Source organism: Orcinus orca, chromosome 7 (assembly GCF_937001465.1).
Source record: "Orcinus orca chromosome 7, mOrcOrc1.1, whole genome shotgun sequence".
NCBI classification, from domain to species: domain Eukaryota; kingdom Metazoa; phylum Chordata; class Mammalia; order Artiodactyla; family Delphinidae; genus Orcinus; species Orcinus orca.
Window position 1 is genome coordinate 59,399,336 of NC_064565.1, and position 22,136 is coordinate 59,421,471.

The 22,136-nt window shown below is 36.3% G+C and overlaps 1 protein-coding gene across 4 annotated transcripts in view; it reads right to left on the reverse strand.

Annotated features, from left to right (window-relative positions):
- Nucleotides 1-22,136, reverse strand: part of TLK1 (tousled like kinase 1) — a 209,805-nt gene that overhangs the window by 35,434 nt on the left and 152,235 nt on the right. For all 4 annotated transcript variants that reach the window (XM_049712256.1, XM_049712257.1, XM_004267289.4 and 1 more), the window contains exons 6-11: nt 21,421-21,516; nt 19,576-19,665; nt 18,462-18,554; nt 13,808-13,918; nt 13,558-13,694; nt 10,130-10,318 (exon numbers count right to left, since the gene is read on the reverse strand). In XM_049712256.1, the coding sequence (XP_049568213.1) occupies nt 10,130-10,318; nt 13,558-13,694; nt 13,808-13,918; nt 18,462-18,554; nt 19,576-19,665; nt 21,421-21,516 (716 nt within the window). The remainder of the gene's footprint in view (nt 1-10,129; nt 10,319-13,557; nt 13,695-13,807; nt 13,919-18,461; nt 18,555-19,575; nt 19,666-21,420; nt 21,517-22,136) is intronic.

Genomic DNA, 22,136 nt, shown 5'->3' on the forward strand with positions numbered 1-22,136 from the left:
TGACTTTAAAATAGGGATTTAGGGACTTCCCTGGTGGTCCAGTGGTTAAGACTTCACCTTCCAATGCAGGGGGTGCGGGTTCAATCCCTGGTCGGGGAGCTAAGATCCCACATGCCTCGTGGCCAAAAAGCCAAAACATAAAACAGAAGCAACATTGTAACAAATTCAATAAAGACTTTAAAAATGGTCCACATCAAAAAAATCTTTAAATAAATAAATGAAATAGGGATTTATTCTGGATTACCCTTTGGGGATGTAATTACAAGAGGCCTTAAGTGCAGAGAGAAGGGCAGACATCTCAGAATCACAGTGACATAACATGAGAAAGACCTGACTTGCTACTGCTGGCTTGCAGATGGAAGGGGATCACGAACCAAGCAATATGGGCAGGGCCTCTAGAAGCTGGAGACAGCAAGAAGATGCATTCTCTTCTAGAGTAACACAGCCCTGACAACACCCTGACTTTAGCTCAGGGAGACCCATTTTGGATTTGTGATCTCCAAAACTGTAAGATAATAAATTAGTGTTGTTCGAACTCACTGAATTTGTGGTAATTTGTTACAGCAGCAGTAGGAAACTACTACAGATCTTGGTACCTGGAAATGGGATGTTCCGATAATAAACACCTAAAAATATGGAAGTGGCTTTGGAATTGGGCAGTGGGCAAGAGGCTAGGAGAATTTTGAGGGGCATGATTTAAAAATAACCTTAGACTGCCTTGAACGGACTACTAGCAGAAATACGAATGTTAACAACTCTCCCAAGTGAGGATGCAAGGAATTCCACGAGGAGCATAGTATGGAAAACACAAACAGCCTCAGAGAACACCTAAATTGTCATGAATGGACCGTCAGTAGATAGTAGAGGTGCCACTGGTGAGAACTCAGAAGGAAATGAGAAACATGTTCTGAAAACTGGAGGAATCCTTGTTATTATGAAAGAAAGCTTAGCAAAACTGTATCTTATAGTTATGCAGAAAGCCAAACATGTAAGAAATGAACTTAGGAAATTTCCAAATAGAGTGTTGAAGGTGTGGACTGGTTTCTTCTCACTGTTTATATTAAAATGTAAGAAGAGAGAGGTAAATCAAAGGGAAGAAATGTTCAACCAAAAACCCCCCCAGGATTTAATGTTTTAAGAAATTCTCATCTTATTCAGAGTACAAAATACACCAAAATTGAGATTCATGGTCAAAGCTGCTCTTAAAAAGAAGGATGTCTGGACAACCTTTTGCTAATACTCCAGAGAAGTCAGAGTATTCATCACATAAACAGTCTTTAAAAAGATGAAGTGGGTGACTCATAGATCCTCTTAGCCTTCTCTGCAGAAGCCAAAAACAGCGATGAAATTATCTAGAAAAGAATCATAGAGGATCCTCTTGTCTAATGGAGTGAATCCTTGTGTCATACATGAAAGATCCACAAGATTCTTGGGAACTTTATACCAGCAGAAACACTACCAGCTTGGATTTTACGGGACAGAGAGTACAAAATGAAAGGCTGCCAAACACTCAAAACTCTACAAACAACAAACTGGTTGCAAAAGCTACTCAGCAACAAATACATGTTAACCTTCATGAAGAAGAAATCTTCATGAAAAACACTCAGAGGACAGAAACTTGCAGAGCCACATGCTACAGAAAAATTATTACCAGAACTTGAAACCAGAGTTTGCCGGGATGGATTTCGAAACTTCTTGGGATCAGTGACACCTTTAATATTTTTCTGTTTGAACGGAAAATGTCTTTAACTCTTAACCTATGCCTGTCTCCATCACTGTATTTTGGGAAGAGTTAACTTGTTTCTTGAGGTTCACAGATTAAGAGGAATTGTTCTCAGCGTGGATTATACACAGTCTCACTCATAACTGATTTAGATAATGAGATTTAGAATGTTTAAATTAATGAGATTTAGATAAGATTTTTAGATGTGGAATGAAGGCTGTAATGAGGTTGAGACTTTGCAGATAGGACAAATGGATTTTGCATGTGGGAAAGATGTGCATCTTGGGTCAGAGGGCAGATTGTATAGGTAGAATAATGACTTTCCAAAAATGCCACATCCTAATCCTCGGGACTTGTGAATATGTTTAAAGGCCAAGGATTAAATGGGATTAATATTGCTAATTAGCTGACCTTAAAATAAGGTGACTATCGTGGATAATACAGCTATGAGTACACAGTGTAAAGAAAAAAAATTTTTATCTGAAGGAAGCTGGGAGAAGGCACAGAAGAGGTAACATCTGAGCCTGGTTAAACAGGAGCAGCAGAAAGAAGCCAGGAGGAAGAAAGAGGGCACACAGGGGCATGGTGACCCAGAAGCACAGCATGTAGACGTGCAAGCAAAAAGAAAAGCCAATGTATACTGTAGATTAAAGAACTTATCTTCTAGTGTTTGCTAAGAGTTTAAAGACAGATCAATGCTGAATTTTATATATTTTGGCATCTATTAAGATGATCATATAATCGTTTTCTTTGTGTAGAAAATTACATTGATTTTCCTTATATTAAACCAACCTAGCATACCTGAAACAAATCAAACTTGGTCTTGATAAATTATCATTTTTATATATTATCTGTTGGGTTGCTAATATTTTATTTAATATTTTTGCATTTACTTTTTAAAAAAATTTATTTATTTTAAAATTTATTTATTTTTGGCTGCATTGGGTCTTCGCTGCTGCGCGCGGGCTTTCTCCAGTTGCAACGAGCGGGGGCTACTCTCCGTTGTGGTGCACGGGCTCCTCACTGCAGTGGCTTCTCTTGTTGCAGAGCACAGGCTCTAGGCACATGGGCTTCAGCAGTTGTGGCTCACGGGCTCAGTAGTTGTGGCTCGTGGCCTCTAGAGCAGAGGCTCAGTAGTTGTGGTGCACGAGCTTAGTTGCTCCACAGCATGTGGGATCTTCCCGGACCAGGGATCGCATCCGTGTCCCCTGCACTGGCAGGTGGATTCTTAACCACTGTGCCACCAGGGAAGTCCTGCATTTACTTTTATAAGCGATATTAGACTATAACTTTCCTTCCTTGTACAGTCTTTCTTGAATTTTGAGAACACTGTGCTGGCCTACATAAAATAAGTTGGAAGTGTTTCTGCCTTAGCTGCTCTTCAAAAGTTTTTAAAAGATTAGCACTATTTCTTCCTTAAATGGTTGGTAGAATTCATAGATGAAGTCCTCTGTACCTGGAGTTTTCTATGATCAAAGATTTTAATTACAGGTTAGATTTCTTTAACAGTTACAGAACTATTTGTTTCTTCTAGTGTCAATTTTGTTAAAATGTATCTTTCTAGAAATTTATCCATTTCACAAAAATTTTAAATTTAAGTCATTTACAATATTTTGTTTTCCTTTAAAATACCTGTAGGCTCTGTAGCAACATTCCTTTTTTCATTCCTGATAATGGTTGTCTTTTCTCTCTTTCTTGTTTCCAATTTTATTAGTCCCCCTCACCCACAAAAAACCCCACACACCTTTTTTGGATTGGTTGATTCTCTATATTGTATGTTTGTTTCCTGTATCAAAATTTCTGCTCTTTTCTTTCTTCTCCTCCTTCTTCAATTCTGCTTATCTTCTGACTTACTGAAATAGATGTTCAGTTTATAAAGTCTTAGTCTTTCTTCTTTTCCTATATACGTATATAAGGCTATAAATTTCCCTCTAGATATTGTTTCAGATTTATCTCACAAATTTTTGCTGTGTAGCACTTTCACTATCATTCATCTAAAAATATCTTCTCATTTCCACTGAGACTTTTGCACTATCTTTATTGTTTCTGATTTCTAGTTTAATTCCACCGTGGTCAGAGAACATATTCCATACGATTCCAATCCTTTAAGTTTCACCCATGAGTTCTACCGAACATTTAAGGAAGAAACAATGTCAGTCTTACATAAACTCTTTCAATCCTTTGAAATTTGCTGAGGCCTGCTTTATGACCCAACATGGTCAATTTTTATAAAAGTCCACATTTAAAAAGAAGATACATTTTGCAAATGTTAGGAGGTTACATATTCATTAGGTCAAGTCTGTCAATCCCACTGAATTTTTCTATACCCACACTATATGTTCTGTTTTATATTGTTTTATTTTTATCTACTTGTCCTCTATGTGTGTGTTGAAATCTCCCATTATAATCTGTGGATCTGTCCATATCTCCTAAAAGTACTGTCAATTTTTTATCTATCTTGTGGGTATGTTACTATGCACACTAATTTAGAATTATTGTATGTTCCTAGTGATTTTAAACTTTTATAGTTATGAAACAATCACCTTATTTCCTGTAATTTTTTTTGCTTTAAATTTTACTTACTGTGTCTGATATAATACAGCTTTCTTTCAGTTGATATTTGCCTAGAATGTTTTCTTTCTTAACTTTTATTTCTAATATATTTTTCCCCCTTTGGCTGCTTTTGAGAATTTCTCTTTGCCTTGATTTTCTGAAATTTCATTAACATGTGTCTGGGTGAGTATTTCTTTATATTCATCCTACTTGGAATTCTCTGGCCTTCATGAATCTATAGACTGATCTTGCTCATCTGTTTTAAAATATGCTCAGTTATCTAATCTCTAAACACTGCTTTTGCTCCATTCAAGATTGTCTTTCTACAGAGTCAGCTGACTTGTCAATAGTAATAATTTAAGTCAGAAGACAGTAAAATAATATCTTCAAATAACTACCAACCTAAAATTCTAAAACCAGTAAAGGTACTTCCCTGGTGGTCCAGTTGGTAAGATGCTGCACTCCCAATGTAGGGGCCCCGGGTTCAATCCCTGGTCAGGGAACTAGATCCTGCATGCATGCCGCAACTACAGAGTTTGCATGCCACAGCTGAGAGTCTGCATGCCACGATTAAGAGTCTGCATATCACAACTAAGAGTCCCCATGCTGCAACTAAAGATCCCGCATGCCCCAACTAAGACCCGGTGCAGCCAAAATAAATGAATTTTTTAAAATAAATAAATAAATAAAACCAGTAAAAATATTTCAAGAATGAAGGCAAAATAGTTATTTTCAGACCAACAAAAACTGAAAGACATCACTACCAACAGACCCACACTAAAAGGAAATTTCTAAAGGGTATTCTTAGGCAAAAAGATCTTACTTGAGGTAAAATCTGAGACGTAGGATAAATGAAGAACAAAACAGTGATAAATACATAGGTAAAGTTTAGATGAACACTGACTATACAAGACAATGTCTTTAGGTAGGGGTGTGTGTGTATATATAGGTATGTATATAAACACAACATACTTCTAATACAGAAAAAGAATCAAATAAACAAAAACTAAGCAATCCAAGAAAAGGTAAGAAAAAAGGACAGAGACTAGGCAGGATAAATAGAAAGCATGAGAAGAAAGATGAGATTTAAGCCCTAATAAATAAGTAAATACATGAAATTAAAATGGATTAAATTCACCAATGAAAGATTTTTTCAGACAGGATTTTTTTTTTTTTTTTTTGTGGTACACTGGCCTCTCACTGTTGTGGCCTCTCCCGTTGCAGAGCACAGGCTCCGGACGCACAGGCTCAGCAGCCATGGCTCACGGGCCCAGCCGCTCCACGGCACGTGGGATCTTCCCGGACCGGGGCATAAACCCGTGTCCCCTGCATCAGCAGGCGGACTCTCAACCACTGCGCTACCAGGGAAGCCCCAGACAGGATTTTTAAAACATCAATTACACATTTGTAAAAACCCAGAGAATATACAACACCAAAAGTGAATCCCAATGTACACTACAGTTTGGGTGTCAATGCTGTGTCAATGTAGGGTCAGCAATGGTAACACATGTACCACTCTGGTGCAGGATATGTTGATCGCGGGAGAGGTTGTGCACGTGTGGGGACAGCAGGTATATGGAAACCATACTTTCTGCTCAATTTCGTTGTAAACTAAAACTGCTCTAAAAATACATCTTATTACTTAAAAAAAGTCAGTTATGTTAATTACCAGAAACAAGCAATCATCAAATAAAAACTTCATGCTATATAAAATATAATCTTGAGTTAAAATTTAAGCTTTAAATGAGAAAAGAGTGACCTCTAAAACTTCACTCATATAAAATATAAGGTAAAATATTGTTTACTTTGCAATCATCCTCTGTGAAACACAAAATATACAGATAAAATCAAAACAATTTAAAACATATTTAACATGAAGTCAAAATCTTGATTAACATGTATTAATAATATACAATTCAAGCAAGGATCATTTAGACATTATCCACAGCTAATACTAGCTGTGCAAACTATTTACTCTGAATAGTAAGTCTTTGTGACTAAAATGAGAAATTACTACCTAAAAAACTTGACTGAATCTTGCTGGTAGTTAAAAATTAGTTAAGAGCCAGGAACCATGCACGTACTTTATAAGCATCACCTCATATCATCCTTTCAACATTATGATGTAGGTACTTTCACAAGGAAATGGAGGCTTTAAGAAGTAAAACAGCTTACCAAGAAAACAACCTGGAAGAGTCAGGGCTGGATTCCATATCTGTCTGACTACAGAGCTTAAAATGCTAACCATTACACAGTAGTGACTTTATTTTCTATATTAATTTCTTGATAGAAAAATAATGAAAAATTCATGATCTCTATTCTAATAACTATGCTAGATGTTCTGCACAAACAGGGATTCAAAAGAATTTTTCAGAAGACAGTTGCAAAGTATGGTTGCTAAAATCAAATTAATATATATGAATCAAAGTGCTTCTGTGGCTTTTTTCCCTATTTAAATCTATATTTGTATAAGGATGCAATCTAACTGCCATGTAGTATTACTTCATTTGCCACTCCAGGAACAGACAGCAGTGTAAGTTCAAAGTCAACATATGCAATAAAATGGGATGGCAATGAGACAAGTCTACGACTAACAAACTATAGTTAGGGCTGTTAGCACCCTAGAAGACAAGTTGGAAGCAAAATACCTGTGGCAAACTAGACAAAATGGCCTTCTGATAAGGAGAAAATGAAATTCAATCAAATGCTTATGTACTGTAATTTAGTATTTACTGACCACTTTCCATATGCCAGGAACTGGATTAGATATTGGGAGTATAGAGATAAAATAGTGAGATAAATGTTACAATATTGACAGGCATGTACAAAAGGCACCTAACTTGAGGGGAAATGGGAAAGAAACTGGGAAGAAAAAAGGTCACAGAGGATTTCCTATGGGAATTGGCACTGGAGGCAAGACTTTAATGACATTTAGGAAAGTGAGACAGGTAAAGAAAGGCAAGGAACAAGATGTACAAAAGCACAGAAACAAGAAAGCATAGTCCATTTAGATGGAGACCTGAGTTTAATACAGGATGCACAGGGCAGACACTGGAGAATGAGAGAAAAAAGAAGGCCTATAAAGGGTTTTCATGAGAGTGAATTTTATCTTGAAGGCCAGTGAAGGAGGTTAAACATGAAAATGACATGATGAGATATGTAACAAACAGTAATTTAAGTTTAAAAAAAAAAAAGAGAGATGCAGTCCTATAGTAAGATAGTGGTAATGAAGACTGACAGATACAAAAATGTTACGGAAATAGACACAGAGAACAAGGGAAAGGCAAACATCTAAGATGTTTCTAGTGTCATTAACTGAGTGAATGATGATGCTGTGACTGAATACACAGAGGGCACTATGGCAATACCTCAAAGTGTTAATTAACTCCTATCCTTCAAGGATCAAGGAAAAGCTCTCAAGAGGAGGAAATATCTAGTATGGGATTTTAAAGATGAGCAGAAATTAAGACAATGCGTTCGAGTTTAAAACTTGGTGGTGTACATATATACACTAATATGTCTAAAATAGATAGCTAATAAAAACCTGTTGTAAAAAAACCCAAAACAAACAAAGTGGTGAGTGGGAGGCACTGGTCAATGCCAAAAGATGAGGCTAGAGAGGTCAGAAGCTGCCAAGTCGGAAGTGCTTTCTGGATGATATCACTCAAGCAATGGAGAGCTATGTTAGGTTTACAAGGAAGAAAAAGAAAGGACCATATTTTATTTTGGAAAAAGAGATTCTGACTACAAGTTGAAAATGGATTCAAGGCCTAGACCAAAGCTGAAAGGTGATGGGGTGGGTAGGGGTGGGGAGAGAGAACCCAAGTAAGAGGCGGCAGGGGACGCATTTGAGCTCTAGAAGATTGGGTGTCTACAGGGATGGAGTTAAGCTAACACACACTTTCTCCTGTATAATTGCTCATCTACCCATCTACGCTTTTTAAAGCAACAAATTTTACTAATTTATGAAAAGTAAATCGTTTGTTGTCATTTTTTAATATCAAGAGCCAAAGGATTTAATTCCAACTTACAACAACCCCTCCAAAAATTAGGAAAGGCTTAAGGAAGTACGTTTTAGACTTCAAAATATAAGATTATCATCACCTGTTTATTAATGGAAAATAAAATGAAAATGGATTAAGAAAAATAAATGGAATCTTGATCAAAAAGCTATGAGTGACAACCAGAATTCTGGCACATGGAACTGTGAGGATGGTGGTACCATGTACTAATTGAAAAAACACGGGAGGTGGCAAGGGGTGTGCGTGTGTGCGTGTGTGTGTGCATGTGTGTGTGTGTGTGTGTGTGTGTGTGTATGTGTGTGTGTGTGTGGTGTCTGTGTGGAGAGAGAGAAAAAGGGGGTGTCGGGGGGACTGAAATGGGAACGATAAACACAGTTTTTATTTTGTGTGTTTAGTAAATACAGTTTTGAACAGGCTGCATTAAAGGCTCTCGTGAGGCATTTAAGTACCAATATCAACTAAGCAAGGATATGACATTCAAGATTGAGATACAAACATTTGATGATACTCAAGAGAGAAAAGTGGGCTGGAGACAGAAGTTTGGATGTCAGCAGGATATACATGCTAACTGAAACCCTAGGAGTAGCTAATACTCAAGGAGAATACATAGAGTAAGAAGTAAGATGGCCTAGGACAGATTCTTAAAATCCTACATTTTACAAATTGGTAAGGTAAATGATGTCCGAAGAAGAGACTGAGAAGATGTAGCCAGATGAGTAAAAATGAAAGTTAGGAGAACAGGTTATTTCAAAAACTAAGGCAAGAAAGAGCCTTTTGGGAAAAAGTCAACAATATCCAATGCTGCCAAGTTAAAGACTCAAATGTCTATGGTATTTAGCATCAAGGAAATAATCTTTAAAAGAACAATTTCAGTTAAGAAAGGAGCAATTTGGAAAGTGAGGCAGAAGAGACTGCAAGCACAGGCAAGTCTTTCAAGGAAACCTAGTTATAAAGATGACAGAATATGGAGACTGGAGGGATTTAAACTGAGGGAGAATTTTTTTGTTTTGTTTTGTTTTCTGAAAGGAAGGAACCAGTAGAGAGCAAAAGGCTGAAGATGTAAAATAAAGGAGGTATCAATAGAAGAGGTCCCTGATGTAGCAGGGGATGGGCTTCAAAGCATAGATGAAACATTATTTCTCAACAAAGGAGAAACATATTAAATATAAAACGGAGGGGGTGTGTATGTGTTTTCTACTCACATAAACTTATATGAGGTCTTATAGAACAGAAAAATTATATAAATTAGGTTGAATTTATACACTGAAATTCTAACAATGCTGTTTTCTGTGGGACAGGATCAAGGTCTGTACTGTTTCATTATGTTCTTTCATATTTTCTGAATTTTCTATGATAAACACATAATTTTTAAAAATGTCTTTGACTTTTGAATTATAAAAAGTAATTCATCATTAGAGCAGAAAACCTAGAAAACAAAGAGAGGGGAAAAATACCTATAACCTCTGAATGAGCTGCTTTCATAGGTTGAGATTACTTAACATTCTCTCAGAAAAAGGAACACTAATAGGAACGTTGAATTGGAATAATCAATACTGATAATTGACTCTATCATTCAGACATGGAAGAAAAAGTGGATTCCAGCCTCTTCTTAGCTACGTAAGTCTTCATTTTAAAAGAGGATTAGTAAATCTCCACTTAGGTAGAATTCAGATTGGGGGCTTATTATTATTTTAGAAGTAAATTTTTTCAATACTGCCTTCCTTCCTGGCCATAATGATTTTTACTACTTACTTAAAAATAACATCCATTACTAACATTCATGCTCACTGGCAACAATTTAAAAAAAGGAAAATTAAAAATGCAGGCTTACAGTTGCGGTAAATTTGGTCTAACAAAGGGATCATTTTCTGCTCCATTGACTGCTTTGTTTTTCCTTTGTTTTGGTTCAGAATTGGTAGAGGGTGCCTGAGAATTATTAGCTGTGGGAGGTTTGCGTTTGGCTAGAAGTTTCCTTTGCCTTTCAATATCTTCCCTTTGCTGATTCACCCATTCTTGTTGCCTGCATAAAAATAAACGTAAAAGAAAATTAACCTTCCATTACTTTTCACAGTTAAAACATGAAAATACATTAGTTAAACATGAAAAATCATATAATATAAATTTGTAACCTTATGGTCCCACCCTTGTGAACCAACACTTTCGCACTGTCCACGTCTCATCTGAAACATTCATTTCTGAATAAGGTCTTCCCTAAACCCCCTGAACTAGAAAAAAATGTGTTGCCACATATAATTTCATAGTACCTTGTAGCTCCCCACCTCCTCCTTTCTAACAAATATTCCTACAGACACTTGATCAGAATTTGTCTGGTTAGACTAAATCACTCCATGAGAATAGAGACCACAACTACTTTATACCCTAGTGCCCAGCACAGTGACTGGCACATACTAGGCATTCAATAAATATTTGTTGAATAAAATAAATGAGCTATTAAAAAGAAAAAGAACAGAGTTAAAGAGTAGGTTTTATACATGTATCTCATTACTTACTGTTTAAAGAAAAACTTACAAAAGACAAATGTGAATTTAATAGTGTTATTTTCTAAATGTATCTCTGTCAAATTTTGGGAATGGGTAGGTGATATTTTGAAATGAAACAAAAATTGACCTCCGAAATTTAGGAAGAAAGAAAGAATTTTGACACTTTAAAGAGAAAATAGCAAGAAAAATTTACATGGCTTTGAAAAATGGGCAATTAATATAAGTAAAAATATTACTGCTTCCAACTGAAGCTTTTAAAAACCATCCATCATGCAACACCTTAAGCTTGTTCTAATATAATTATGTTCTCTCTTAGGTCACCTCACCACACTAGGAAAAAATTTAAGACTCTACATGGTGGTAATACTCAGATTTAGAACAAGTCAAATATTTCAATTCCTTGCTCCCCCGCCCCTATTCAAACCAGAACTAGAGAACTTCTAAGCTGCTGCTGAAGAATTGGTTTTACATTCATTTCCTTGTCCTATGGTTCTAGCCAGGTAGTAGCAGAACATGGTAGGAGGGAAAGAATCAAGAATCACCTATAGGTAAAAGAGTAAAACGGGAGAAAAATCTCAGGAATAGCAAAGTTAGAATAAGACTTTAATCCAGTTTTCTCCTTGAAGTGGTTATAAATAATTTCAATTTATTTAAAAATTAATTTTAAAGCTAGTTTCAGGTACAATCAAGATGTTATTAATGAAAATAAACAGCAATAACCTACTGAAATAATGAAAGGAAAGAATTACTGGAATGGATAGGTATCTAATCCCTGATTATTCAGTAATGACCTAATTTTAGAGATTATTAATATAATACTACTGGGCTTCCCTGGTGGCGCAGTGGTTTAGAGTCCGCCTGCCGATGCAGGGGACACGGGTTTGTGCCCCGGTCTGGGAAGATCCCACATGCTGTGGAGCGGCTGGGCCCGTGAGCCATGGCCGCTGAGCCTGCGCGTCCAGAGCCTGTTCTCCGCAACGGGAGAGGCCACAATAGTGAGAGGCCCGTGTAACGCAAAAAAAAAAAAAAAAAAAAAAAAAAAATATATATATATATATATATATATATATAAATTACTAATTTTTATTTATTTCTCTTCTCATCCTCCAACTACTTCGGGTTATATCACAGATATATAGCTTGATATATACTGATAAATATCAACTGCTTGATATAAAATATGTATATGTAACAACATACAGTATGCCCTCAGTAAATGATTATTAGTAATAAGAAATGCAAGTAATTTTTTAAAAACTAGATTACTGCTTTATTATAAAAGGATACAACTCAGAAATAGCCAGATGGAAGAGATGCATAGGGCAAGGTATGGGGAAAAGACATGGAGTTTCCATGCTCTCTCTGAGCCTGATACCCTCCCCAAATCTCTACATGTTCACCAACCCAGAAGCTCCAATTTTACTCTTTTTTTGACAGCTCAATGGAGAAATTTTAACAACCGGCAGAGTTTATATTTTAAATTCATATTATTAGTTTATATTTAAGGTTATATTATATAAACTTCTCTTTTATTCATTACCAGGATAACTGTAGATCTGGGTTTAGTAGCTCAGAAAAACACTCGAAAATTATAAGTTCTATCTCAACTGTATTTCCTACTCTCCATTTCTACTGTTAATATTTTAGCTCAAGGCTTATCACCTTTCATTTGGATGCTTCTCCATCTGAACTGTCAACAATCTATGTTCTTTCCAATATTATTCCCACATCACCACCAGCTCCCTTTCTAAAACTCAAATCTGACCCCACACACCACACATAACACTGTAAGAGCTCCCTATTATCCACAGAATTAAAACCCAAACTTCCTACCATCATAAAGACACTGTCCTTCATTATAGTATACCTCACATGCAGCACAGTTGTGTTGAACAGAAGCTGGATAAATCAACTGAGACAGAGAGACCATTCTGGAGATAGAGAGAAGACCATTCTGTGCTTAAGTCCTGGGAACCAGTGTTTGAAACAGCAGTGTTTAGGTGATACTATGTGAAATAAAGCTTTGCCTCCATTTTCCATTTAACTGGACTGACTCTGGGAAAGCTGATTTAGATGGTGGCACCACTCTTGCTTTAAGGTTATTAAAAGTTTTCCAGCTAAAAAAACCCCCAAAAAACAAGAGGAGGAGCATAGATCCTGGCTCAACACATAAACAGTCAACCTACCCTTAGCTACAACCATCTGAACTCAAGAAAACATGGCAACAACGATTTCTCCATTTTAAAGTTGACCTCAGAAGTGCTAAAGCTACATGCTCAGTTCAACTGACTTATGAGTTACTATGTCCGAGGCTGCAGAGAAAATGTTCATGTCTTTTCCATAGGAATAGAGAGCAGGCAAGTGCTGAAGTAAGGACTGGGGAATGGGGGTCGGGGGCGGGGGGGGGGAGAACTAAGCAGAAAAATCCCAAGATATACAGATATAAATCTTCCAGTGAAAGTTCAAACTTTTAACAATTTCTCTCCCAACTAACCTATAAAAAGCTAGGTCAGTTTATGTTCTGGAAAAGTCATATTTAGAATAATACATCATACTGTACAGAAGAATGCTAACTAATCGAGAAGTATGCTAAAGCTAAAATTGTAATGCCTGTTCTATGTTCCTTTCAAATGTATTAAATTCTGATTTCAAAGAGTAGTAAGGAGTAGATGTAGAACATAATTCCAAATCTATAATCTCTGAAAGTAATGAAAACCCAAAGGAATACTCAATTTTTTAAAATGTAAGAGTGACTAACTTTACAAGATTCTGAAATGCAAAACCATCTGTCCATTGTTCAGTAAATGAAGCACCATGTCTAACGGTCGTGAAATGCCCAAGGCGTAATCTGTCTTGCATACTCTTCTCTCTGCTTGACAGTTTTTCTTGTGTACTCTGAAAAAAGGAGGAAAAATCATCATTCAGTTTTATTAATTTAAATTTTAAAAGCATACAAGGTAAAAGGGGCTAGTGAAAGAAGAGGGAAATGTATTGAACTTTTAACTTACCTTTTCGATAAGTAGTTTCTTGCTCATTGATATGCACTTATTTAATCGTTCTTTGTATTTTTCAAGTAATTTTTGTTGTTCATCTATCTGCCGTCTGAGATCACAATTAGCCTACAACATAAGTAGATGATGAAAAAGGTCTACAATTTGTGTATATGAGACATTTAAGAATATTTATACATTTTGAACAAATTTCATAAAGGGATTAATAAGATTATTTGAATATGATTCTAAAAATTTTGTTAAAACATCTACTTACCATGGGAATAATACTGGTATATGCTGCTTAACTGTGTAGTGGAAAAGTACATGGAATTTGTATCCATACTCCATGGGTTCAAATCCACACTCTAGGATATATAATCTGGGCTAAGTCAAACAAGTTATCTGAACCTTAGCTCAGTTTTCTTATTTCTAAAACAGAGCAACACCATTCTATCTCATTTAATTAAAAATAACTGAAATATAGTAATACAAAGCGTCTAACACTTAAAAATGAATGTGAGTTCTCTTCCATCTTTTGTTAACTAATAAAACTTTTTTCTCCATTAAACTAGTGGAAGACACTGCAGATGCCCATCCAACAGCTAACTATTCTCACCATCTTTCTTGGCCATATGAATACAAATTTTGTTAACTTTGTAGGCAGCCATACGCTCAGGCAAGGGTCTTCTCTCTAAACTCAGAAGATGAGTCTGATTAGTCTAGTACAGTCAGTCACCAGGGAACAACCTGGAGAGCTTGTTGGAACACAGATTACTGGAACCCATTCCCAGTTTCTGAATTAGTAGCTCTAGAGTAGGCTCTAAAAGTTTATTTCTAATAAGTTCCCTAGTAATGTTGATGCTTCTGGTCTGGGGATCATTCTTTGAAAACCATAGGTCTAGGCCAATCATGGTGGAAGCCAAAAGACAGCGACATAATACATCAAAAATGCTGGGAGAAAATACTGCTGTCAATCTAAAAGTATGTATCTAATAAAATTGTTTTCCAAGGAAAAGGGTAAAATAAAGATACTTTCAGAGGAACATAAATGGAATTTAGCATCAGACCCTTATCATTAGGTGCAATTCAAACAGAACCCCAACAAATTGTTTACGTGTGTGAAAACTGAAAAACTGACTCTAACACTTCTCTAAGACAGCAAAGGGCCAAAAATAACCAAAAAGGAGATGATACTTGTTCAACCACACATCAAGGTTTAATACAAACCTAGAGTCATTATAATCACCCAAATCTCTCCTTCTTCCGTAGTAATGGAAAACCAACATTTTATTATGGATTGATATATGTCTAGCTAAAAGACTGTATTTCCCAGCTTCCCTTGCAGAAGTTGTTCAGTGGAATACCCAAGAAGGCTGCACACAGAATTGTTGCATTTTTTATTTCCTTCCTCTTCCTGTTTTCTGCTTAAGAACACAGATATCATAACTATGCCTCTAATAAATATTTTGTACCTTGATATGATCTTCAAGATGAAGGCCATGTACTAACAGTGAAAGAGCAGAAAAACTGAAGGAGCCAAGATCCTATATGACACTGTGAAGCCATCACACCTGGGCTGCCCCCTTCTGCTCTTCTCTCAAAAAATAATATTGTCTCTCATTTAAAGTACTACTGTTTATAGAAACCTGTCCGGACACCTACGGCCTGAGTAGCTCAGTTGTTTCTGCTTGATAGCAAGGCTCTGCCTGGCCGGAAATAAAGCACGGCCAGTTAAATGACATTTCCACAAAACCTACTACCTTCCATTCAAAAGCCCGTGGCCCCTTATGCTTTGTCCAGGGGGATAACAGCCCAACCACACATCGCTGTCTGGACAGATGAACAGGCTCCAGGCCCTCCTCAGTCACATCTGGGATGAATGGTCAGTGTGGCAGTAGCAGCTGCAATTGCAGTGCCCCACCCAGCCTCCCTCACTAGCCCAGGGGCCAGGGAAAGACTGCGCCTCCACCCTTCTCCTCACAGAGGTGAGCAGCATGCAGAGGAAAGGAAAGCCTATCTCGGGTGTGTTAGTGAGGGGCACTGTGTTCCATGGGTTATCCCAGCGCCATTTCCTCCTGCGCCTGCTATGGAAGGGCCCACCTCCATCCCCAACTGGATTCGGTTTTAGGCAGGTGACTCAGTGGGCAGGAGACTCTGTACCCTCATGCTCTGACTTGGAGCCCCCCTTTCTGTTCTACTCTCAAAAAATAATATTGTATATCATTTAAAGTACTGTTGTTTATGTTCTCTGTTACTAACAGCCAAAGACAACTGCTAAATGATAAAAAGATGCTATTGTACCAGTATAGGAATACACAAATAGAATATGGAACTTAACACAGAACACAGAAATAGATCCACTTGTATATGAAAACGAGATTGCATGATGGGGCTGGCAGTAAAAAGTGGACTTTTAATTCTGTGGTCTGGACAACTGGTTCTCTACATAGAAAGAAATTAAAATGAAACCTTACTTCACGCTATACCCAAAAATAAATCCCAGTGAGAACTTGTACTGAAAAAGCAGACTATAAAACTTTTAAAAGAAAATATAGAAGAACATCTTTATGATATTAGGGATAAAAACAACAAATTATTTTGGTATACTTTTGATAATAATTTGGTACAAACTATAAATAAAGATATGTTTAATCATATAAATTTTAAATGATCTAATCATCAAAAGACAGTACAAAGAAATAAAAAGATAATTCACACACTGGGAGAAAAATCAACATATATGGCCAACAAAAAACTGATATCAATTTAAAAAACAACAGGAACCCATTAAGAAAAATGAGCAAAAAAAAATGATCATTTACTTCACAGAAGAAATACAAATAGTTAATAAATATTTTTAAAGATGCTCAAAAAATAAAGTGAATGCATAATAACAAATACCTTGTTACACCCATTAAATTGAACCCCCAAATTAAATATGATTATAATGAACCTTGGCAAGGATAATAAGCAATAAGATTATTTCTTGCTCATTGTTGGTGGAATGGAAACTGATCCAACAACCTTGGGAAAAATGTGCTATTATAAAGTAGAGTTTAAGATATGCATGCCCTATACTCTGGCCATGTCTCTCCTAAGCATATACCATAGAGAAATTCTTCCACATGTGCCACAGAGATATGTACAAGAACATTCTTAGCAGAACTGTTCATACTAGCAAAAAGTAGAAATAAAATGTCCACCTAGAGCAGAAAAGATAAATTATAATATATTCATATAATACCTTACTATATAGCAGTGAAATGAACAAACTATTACATGACAAACCCACATATAATGTTTAGTGAAAACAAGCAGGGCAAAATGGTACAAACAGTGTAATTTTGTAATTTATATAAAGTTCAAAAATAAAGTGAAATAATATGTTGTTAAGAATGTATAAGATATATGTAATATAACTATAAAGAAACATAAGGCATAATAAATAAATAAATAAATACAAAATTTAGAATAGTGGTTAATGGTAAAGGGATGTAAGAGAGTGAATGGGATGGGACCAGGAAAGGCACACTGGATGTTTCAAAGGTATCAGTAATTATATGATCACGGATGACGGTTTCATTGAGTTTCTATACCAACAGTTCTCAGTGTTGGCTAAATTAGCCGTTAAAACTACCAATGCCCAAGCCCTACGTCATATCAATTTAATCAGAAACACTCAGGGTGGAGTTTAAGCATCAGTACTTTTTATAAAGTGTCTTCCACACTTTCCATCCAGTGATTCTAATGAGCAGCTAGGGGTAAGAACCACTGCTTTATCCCTTACTCACCTATAAGGCATACTTTTTGATGTGTCTTTTTATAAAGTTTCCATTAAAAATCTCACAAAATTGCAGTAGTTACTTCCTCTAGTATAGTGTCAAATGGCAGTCAGGTTTGTAAGAAAATCAATTAACTTTAAAACTACCACGGCGGCTTCCCTGGTGGCGCAGTGGTTGAGAGTCCGCCTGCCGATGCAGGGGACACGGGTTCGTGCCCCGGTCCAGGAAGATCCCACATGCAGCGGAGCGGCTGGGCCCGTGAGCCACGGCCGCTGAGCCTGCGCGTCTGGAGCCTGTGCTCCGCAACGGGAGAGGCCACAACAGTGAGAGGCCCGTGTACCGCAAACAACAACAACAACAACAAAAAACTACCATGAAATGGATATCTGTCTTAGGATAGTTGATCAAGTAAAAATAAATTTTATAAACTTCTATTTCTCCAACTGTTTCTCAATTAACATTTTTAAAGGACTTTTTTTTTTTTTTTGCAGTATGCGGGCCTCTCACTGTTGTGGCCTCTCCCGTTGCAGAGCACAGGCTCCGGACGCGCAGGCTCAGCGGCCATGGCTCACGGGCCCAGCCGCTCCGCGGCATGTGGGATCTTCCCAGACCAGGGCACGAACCCGTGTCCCCTGCATCGGCAGGCGGACTCTCACCCACTGCGCCACCAGGGAAGCCCTGTTTCTCAATTAACATTTAAAGAGCTAATAAAATAGTTTTTATCGTTTAACGGTTGATACTTTCAATTATCTACTTACACTAAAAGCAAAGGCTTATTTTTTTTTTCCAGTAATAGAGTTTTTTTTACAATATAAGTATTTTCTCACCAGTTTTTCTACTGTCAAATAATTTACTCAAATTTTTCCCCTCCATGACTTCTTACTTACCCTGAGCAAGTCATCTATACGACCTTCCTTTTTTTCCAGGTCCTGGTTTTTATTACTTTCTAATGCTGCTAACTTCAGCATTGTAAGGTCGGTCTAAACGAAAGAAAGCTATTTTATTACTCCATTATATATATATCACTGCATGCAAACATAAAATTAGATTTTACTCTGATTCTGAAGAGCAAAGAAAGTATTGGAGTTTGTGTGTGTATGTAAAGAGTATCACAAAAAGTGTTACTGCAGTTTTAAGTTTTAATATCTTCAGAAGCATAAGTGCTATAAACTTAAAAAGAAAAAATTTTAAGGTTAATTCAATTTTTAGAATATTGATATGTTCTTCATTAAAATTCAATATAACCACTGCTTTGTGCTATCAACTCTAGCTGACTTTTGAACATGGCAAAAACTTTCACAAGCTGTTTGCTGACTGAAAGCAATGTACTTATAAATCCTGGCCTAAAGATCATCCAAAGAAAGAAGTTTTGATGCATGCACAACAGTTTGGACATGACCAGAAAGAAGAAGTATAATGGCAATAAACTGCACAACTAAGGTGGCAAGCAAGAAGATCTACTTTTTCAATCCTTAATCTCAGTTATCCAAAAACTGTCACATGTATGAAATTAAAATGAAAACCTTAGTACTCAAAATTCATAAAACTAAATAACTGTAAAAGATATCTGATTAATTTTCAAATGATTTTTAAATGTGTAGCATATATGAATATACAAAAATACAGACACATGGAACAAACTGCTTTAATGTCCACTTATAACAAATATAACACTTTCATGAAGGTATCGATTATATGTACTTGGATGTTAAGTTCAAAAAGAATCAGTAAACAGAACTGACATGTTATGGTTGTTCTGTTTATTTAATTTGCTTAAAATATATATTTAACCAGTATGTAACAAAGGACAAGCTGATAGTAAATTGGGTGTTTCAACTTCTCACCCCCTACAAACTGTTTTTTTGGTTTGTTTAGCAATTAGCTTTCTTGATACAGAATTTTACTTTATGACCATGTCTAAAACAAAGAGAAGACATCTTAATTGTGTGTACAAAGTTGGTCACCGGCATCTCATACAAAGAAATTTTAATTACCATTTACCTGAGTAATTTTAAAGGATAACTGCTTTGGTTGTACAATAGGGTGGTCCCCAAAAACTAATGCAGTAGGAGAAGGGCTATTCGGTCGAACCTTAAAAAAATATATTAAAAATTTTATATTAGCAAGAAAAAAAATAGGCTTTTGCTTAGCAACCACTAAACATTTCTTAAGTTTTTATCAGGATAATAATTCAAAACATAATTGGGGACTTCCCTGGTGGCACAGTGGTTAAGAATCCGCCTGCCAATGCAGGGGACACGGGTTCAAGCCCTGGTCCGGGAAGATCCCACATGCCACAGAGCAACTAAGCCTGTGCGCCACAACTACTGAGCCTGCGAGCCACAGCTACTGAGCCCACGTGCCACAGCTACTGAAGCCCGCGCGCCTAGAGCTCGTGCTCCGCAACAAGAGAAGCCTCCGCAACAAGAGAAGCCACCGCAACGAGAAGCCTGCGCACTACAACAAAGAGTAGCCCCTGCTCACCGCAACTAGAGAAAGCCCACGCACAGCAACGAAGACCTAACGCAGCCAAAAATAAATAAATAAATTTATTTTAAAAAAAAATCAAGAATTTAAAAAAACATAATTGAACTTTAAAAATTTTTAATCACCATTTATTCAATAAGCATTCATTAAGTACCTCCCTCTTATAAAGCCCAATAAAAGAGACAACCAGCCATATACGCCGTGCCCTCAAGGAACTTAACAATCTGGTGCCATAAAAGCAAATTTAATGCTTTCAATCTGTTAACTAAAACAAGGCCAAATATATTATTTTAAAACAAAAATATTAAACAGATTATAATGGTTCAAAAAGTAAAACTGTAAAGACCTTAATACAGAACTCTTTTAGCAGTGGGTACAATAATGCATGCCCATATGTAGTATAATATCAATTAACTGATAAGTTTCATGGTTTATCTAGTCACTGGTTTTAAAATACATTCACTGAAAGCAAAAGATTACATCATGTACCAATGCTATCACTACAACTCAAAGTTATTGTTGAGTCTTATGCTTTACTTAGTATATGGCAATATGATGTGCCCCATGGTACAAAATGAGTAAGACATTAAGAAGTATATGTCTACAGACAGAACTAGAAAGGGACACTGGAAGTAAAAACAGAGTACTTGAGTAAATAAGAGATACTCTGATTTTTAAAAATTTTAAATTCATCTTTAAATTACTGAAAGCCAACATTGTTTTTCTGGTTAGACAATGAACTGTCACATAATGAAAGTAAAAAAAATAGAATAAAATCTAATATGTAGAAAAATGCATATAAAAGAACTAGGTCTTAAAAATGTTAGAAACAAACCAAAAAGTTGTAAGACAATTTTCAGGTCCAAGATTCTTCTCCTATGCCAAACTACATTACCTGAGGCTGATGGCTGCCTACTCTTTATTTCAGGATTCCCAGAAAGGAATTAATTATGCTACCATTTTAGTGGTTAAGAAATTTAATTGTTAAGATCCCTGACCAGGGATCAAACCCGGGCCCCGGCAGTGAACGTGCCAATTCCTAACCACTGGACAGCCAGGGAATTCCTGGTCCCATCATTCTTTTATAGAAACATTACTTCTTTGGGGAACAAATTCCCCCAAAGCGAAGAACACGTCTTATAATTAATTCAGGAAATCCTTAACTTTAGAATCTTACTTTCAGAAATAAAGTTCTAATAGCATCAAATCATTAAAAAGAATTCAACTCATCTCACAGAATGATTTTTTTAAAGATAAACGCTAATATATGTAAAACGTCTCAATAAAGACAAATTATAAAAGTTATCATTCAGTACACAAAAACTCTGAGACACAAAGACTACATACGTAAAAACTTACAGATGAGGAAGGAGTGGAATGTGAATGTGAATTCTGAGGAGAACGGATTGCAGGAGGTATGCCTCTTACTGGACTTGAGCCATTTCCACCTTGGTACTGAGGGAAAAAGGAAACATCACTATTTATTAACACAGGTTTAGACAAATATGATTTTAGATATGGCATTATGAATTAATTTAAATATATCTTATTATTATTTTTGTGGCAGACTCAAAGACAAATTCCCCCAAAGCAAAGAACAAGTCTTATTTTTCCTTCAAATTTTAGCACAGTTCCCTTATGTTTGTTAAACCAGTATGATCCCTAATCCCAAGAAACTTTAACATGTTCACATGTAGATGTTAGTGAACATAATCAACTATCTTAAAACAGAGCTGTTAGTCCCAAGATCTATTAAGTATCTAAATGTTCACAGCACTATAAAGAACTATACAAACTAAGTCCCTTCTTTTTAACAGCACAAAGTCTAATAAAAATCAATCCTTTCTTACATGCACAACACGCATTATAGTGCATGACTTAACTGCATACGAAGAGAAGCCAACCTAATCTGTTCCATAGCTTTCTCAAGTCTCATGCTTCTGAACCAAGAATGGAAGGAGAAAACAATTTGCTGCTAATGGCTTCATCTCAGGGTATATGTATGAACAGCAGAGATGGGGACTTCCTAGTGTGTTCATTAAACAGCTTCCTGCAACCTAGGAGCTTTGTCTAAA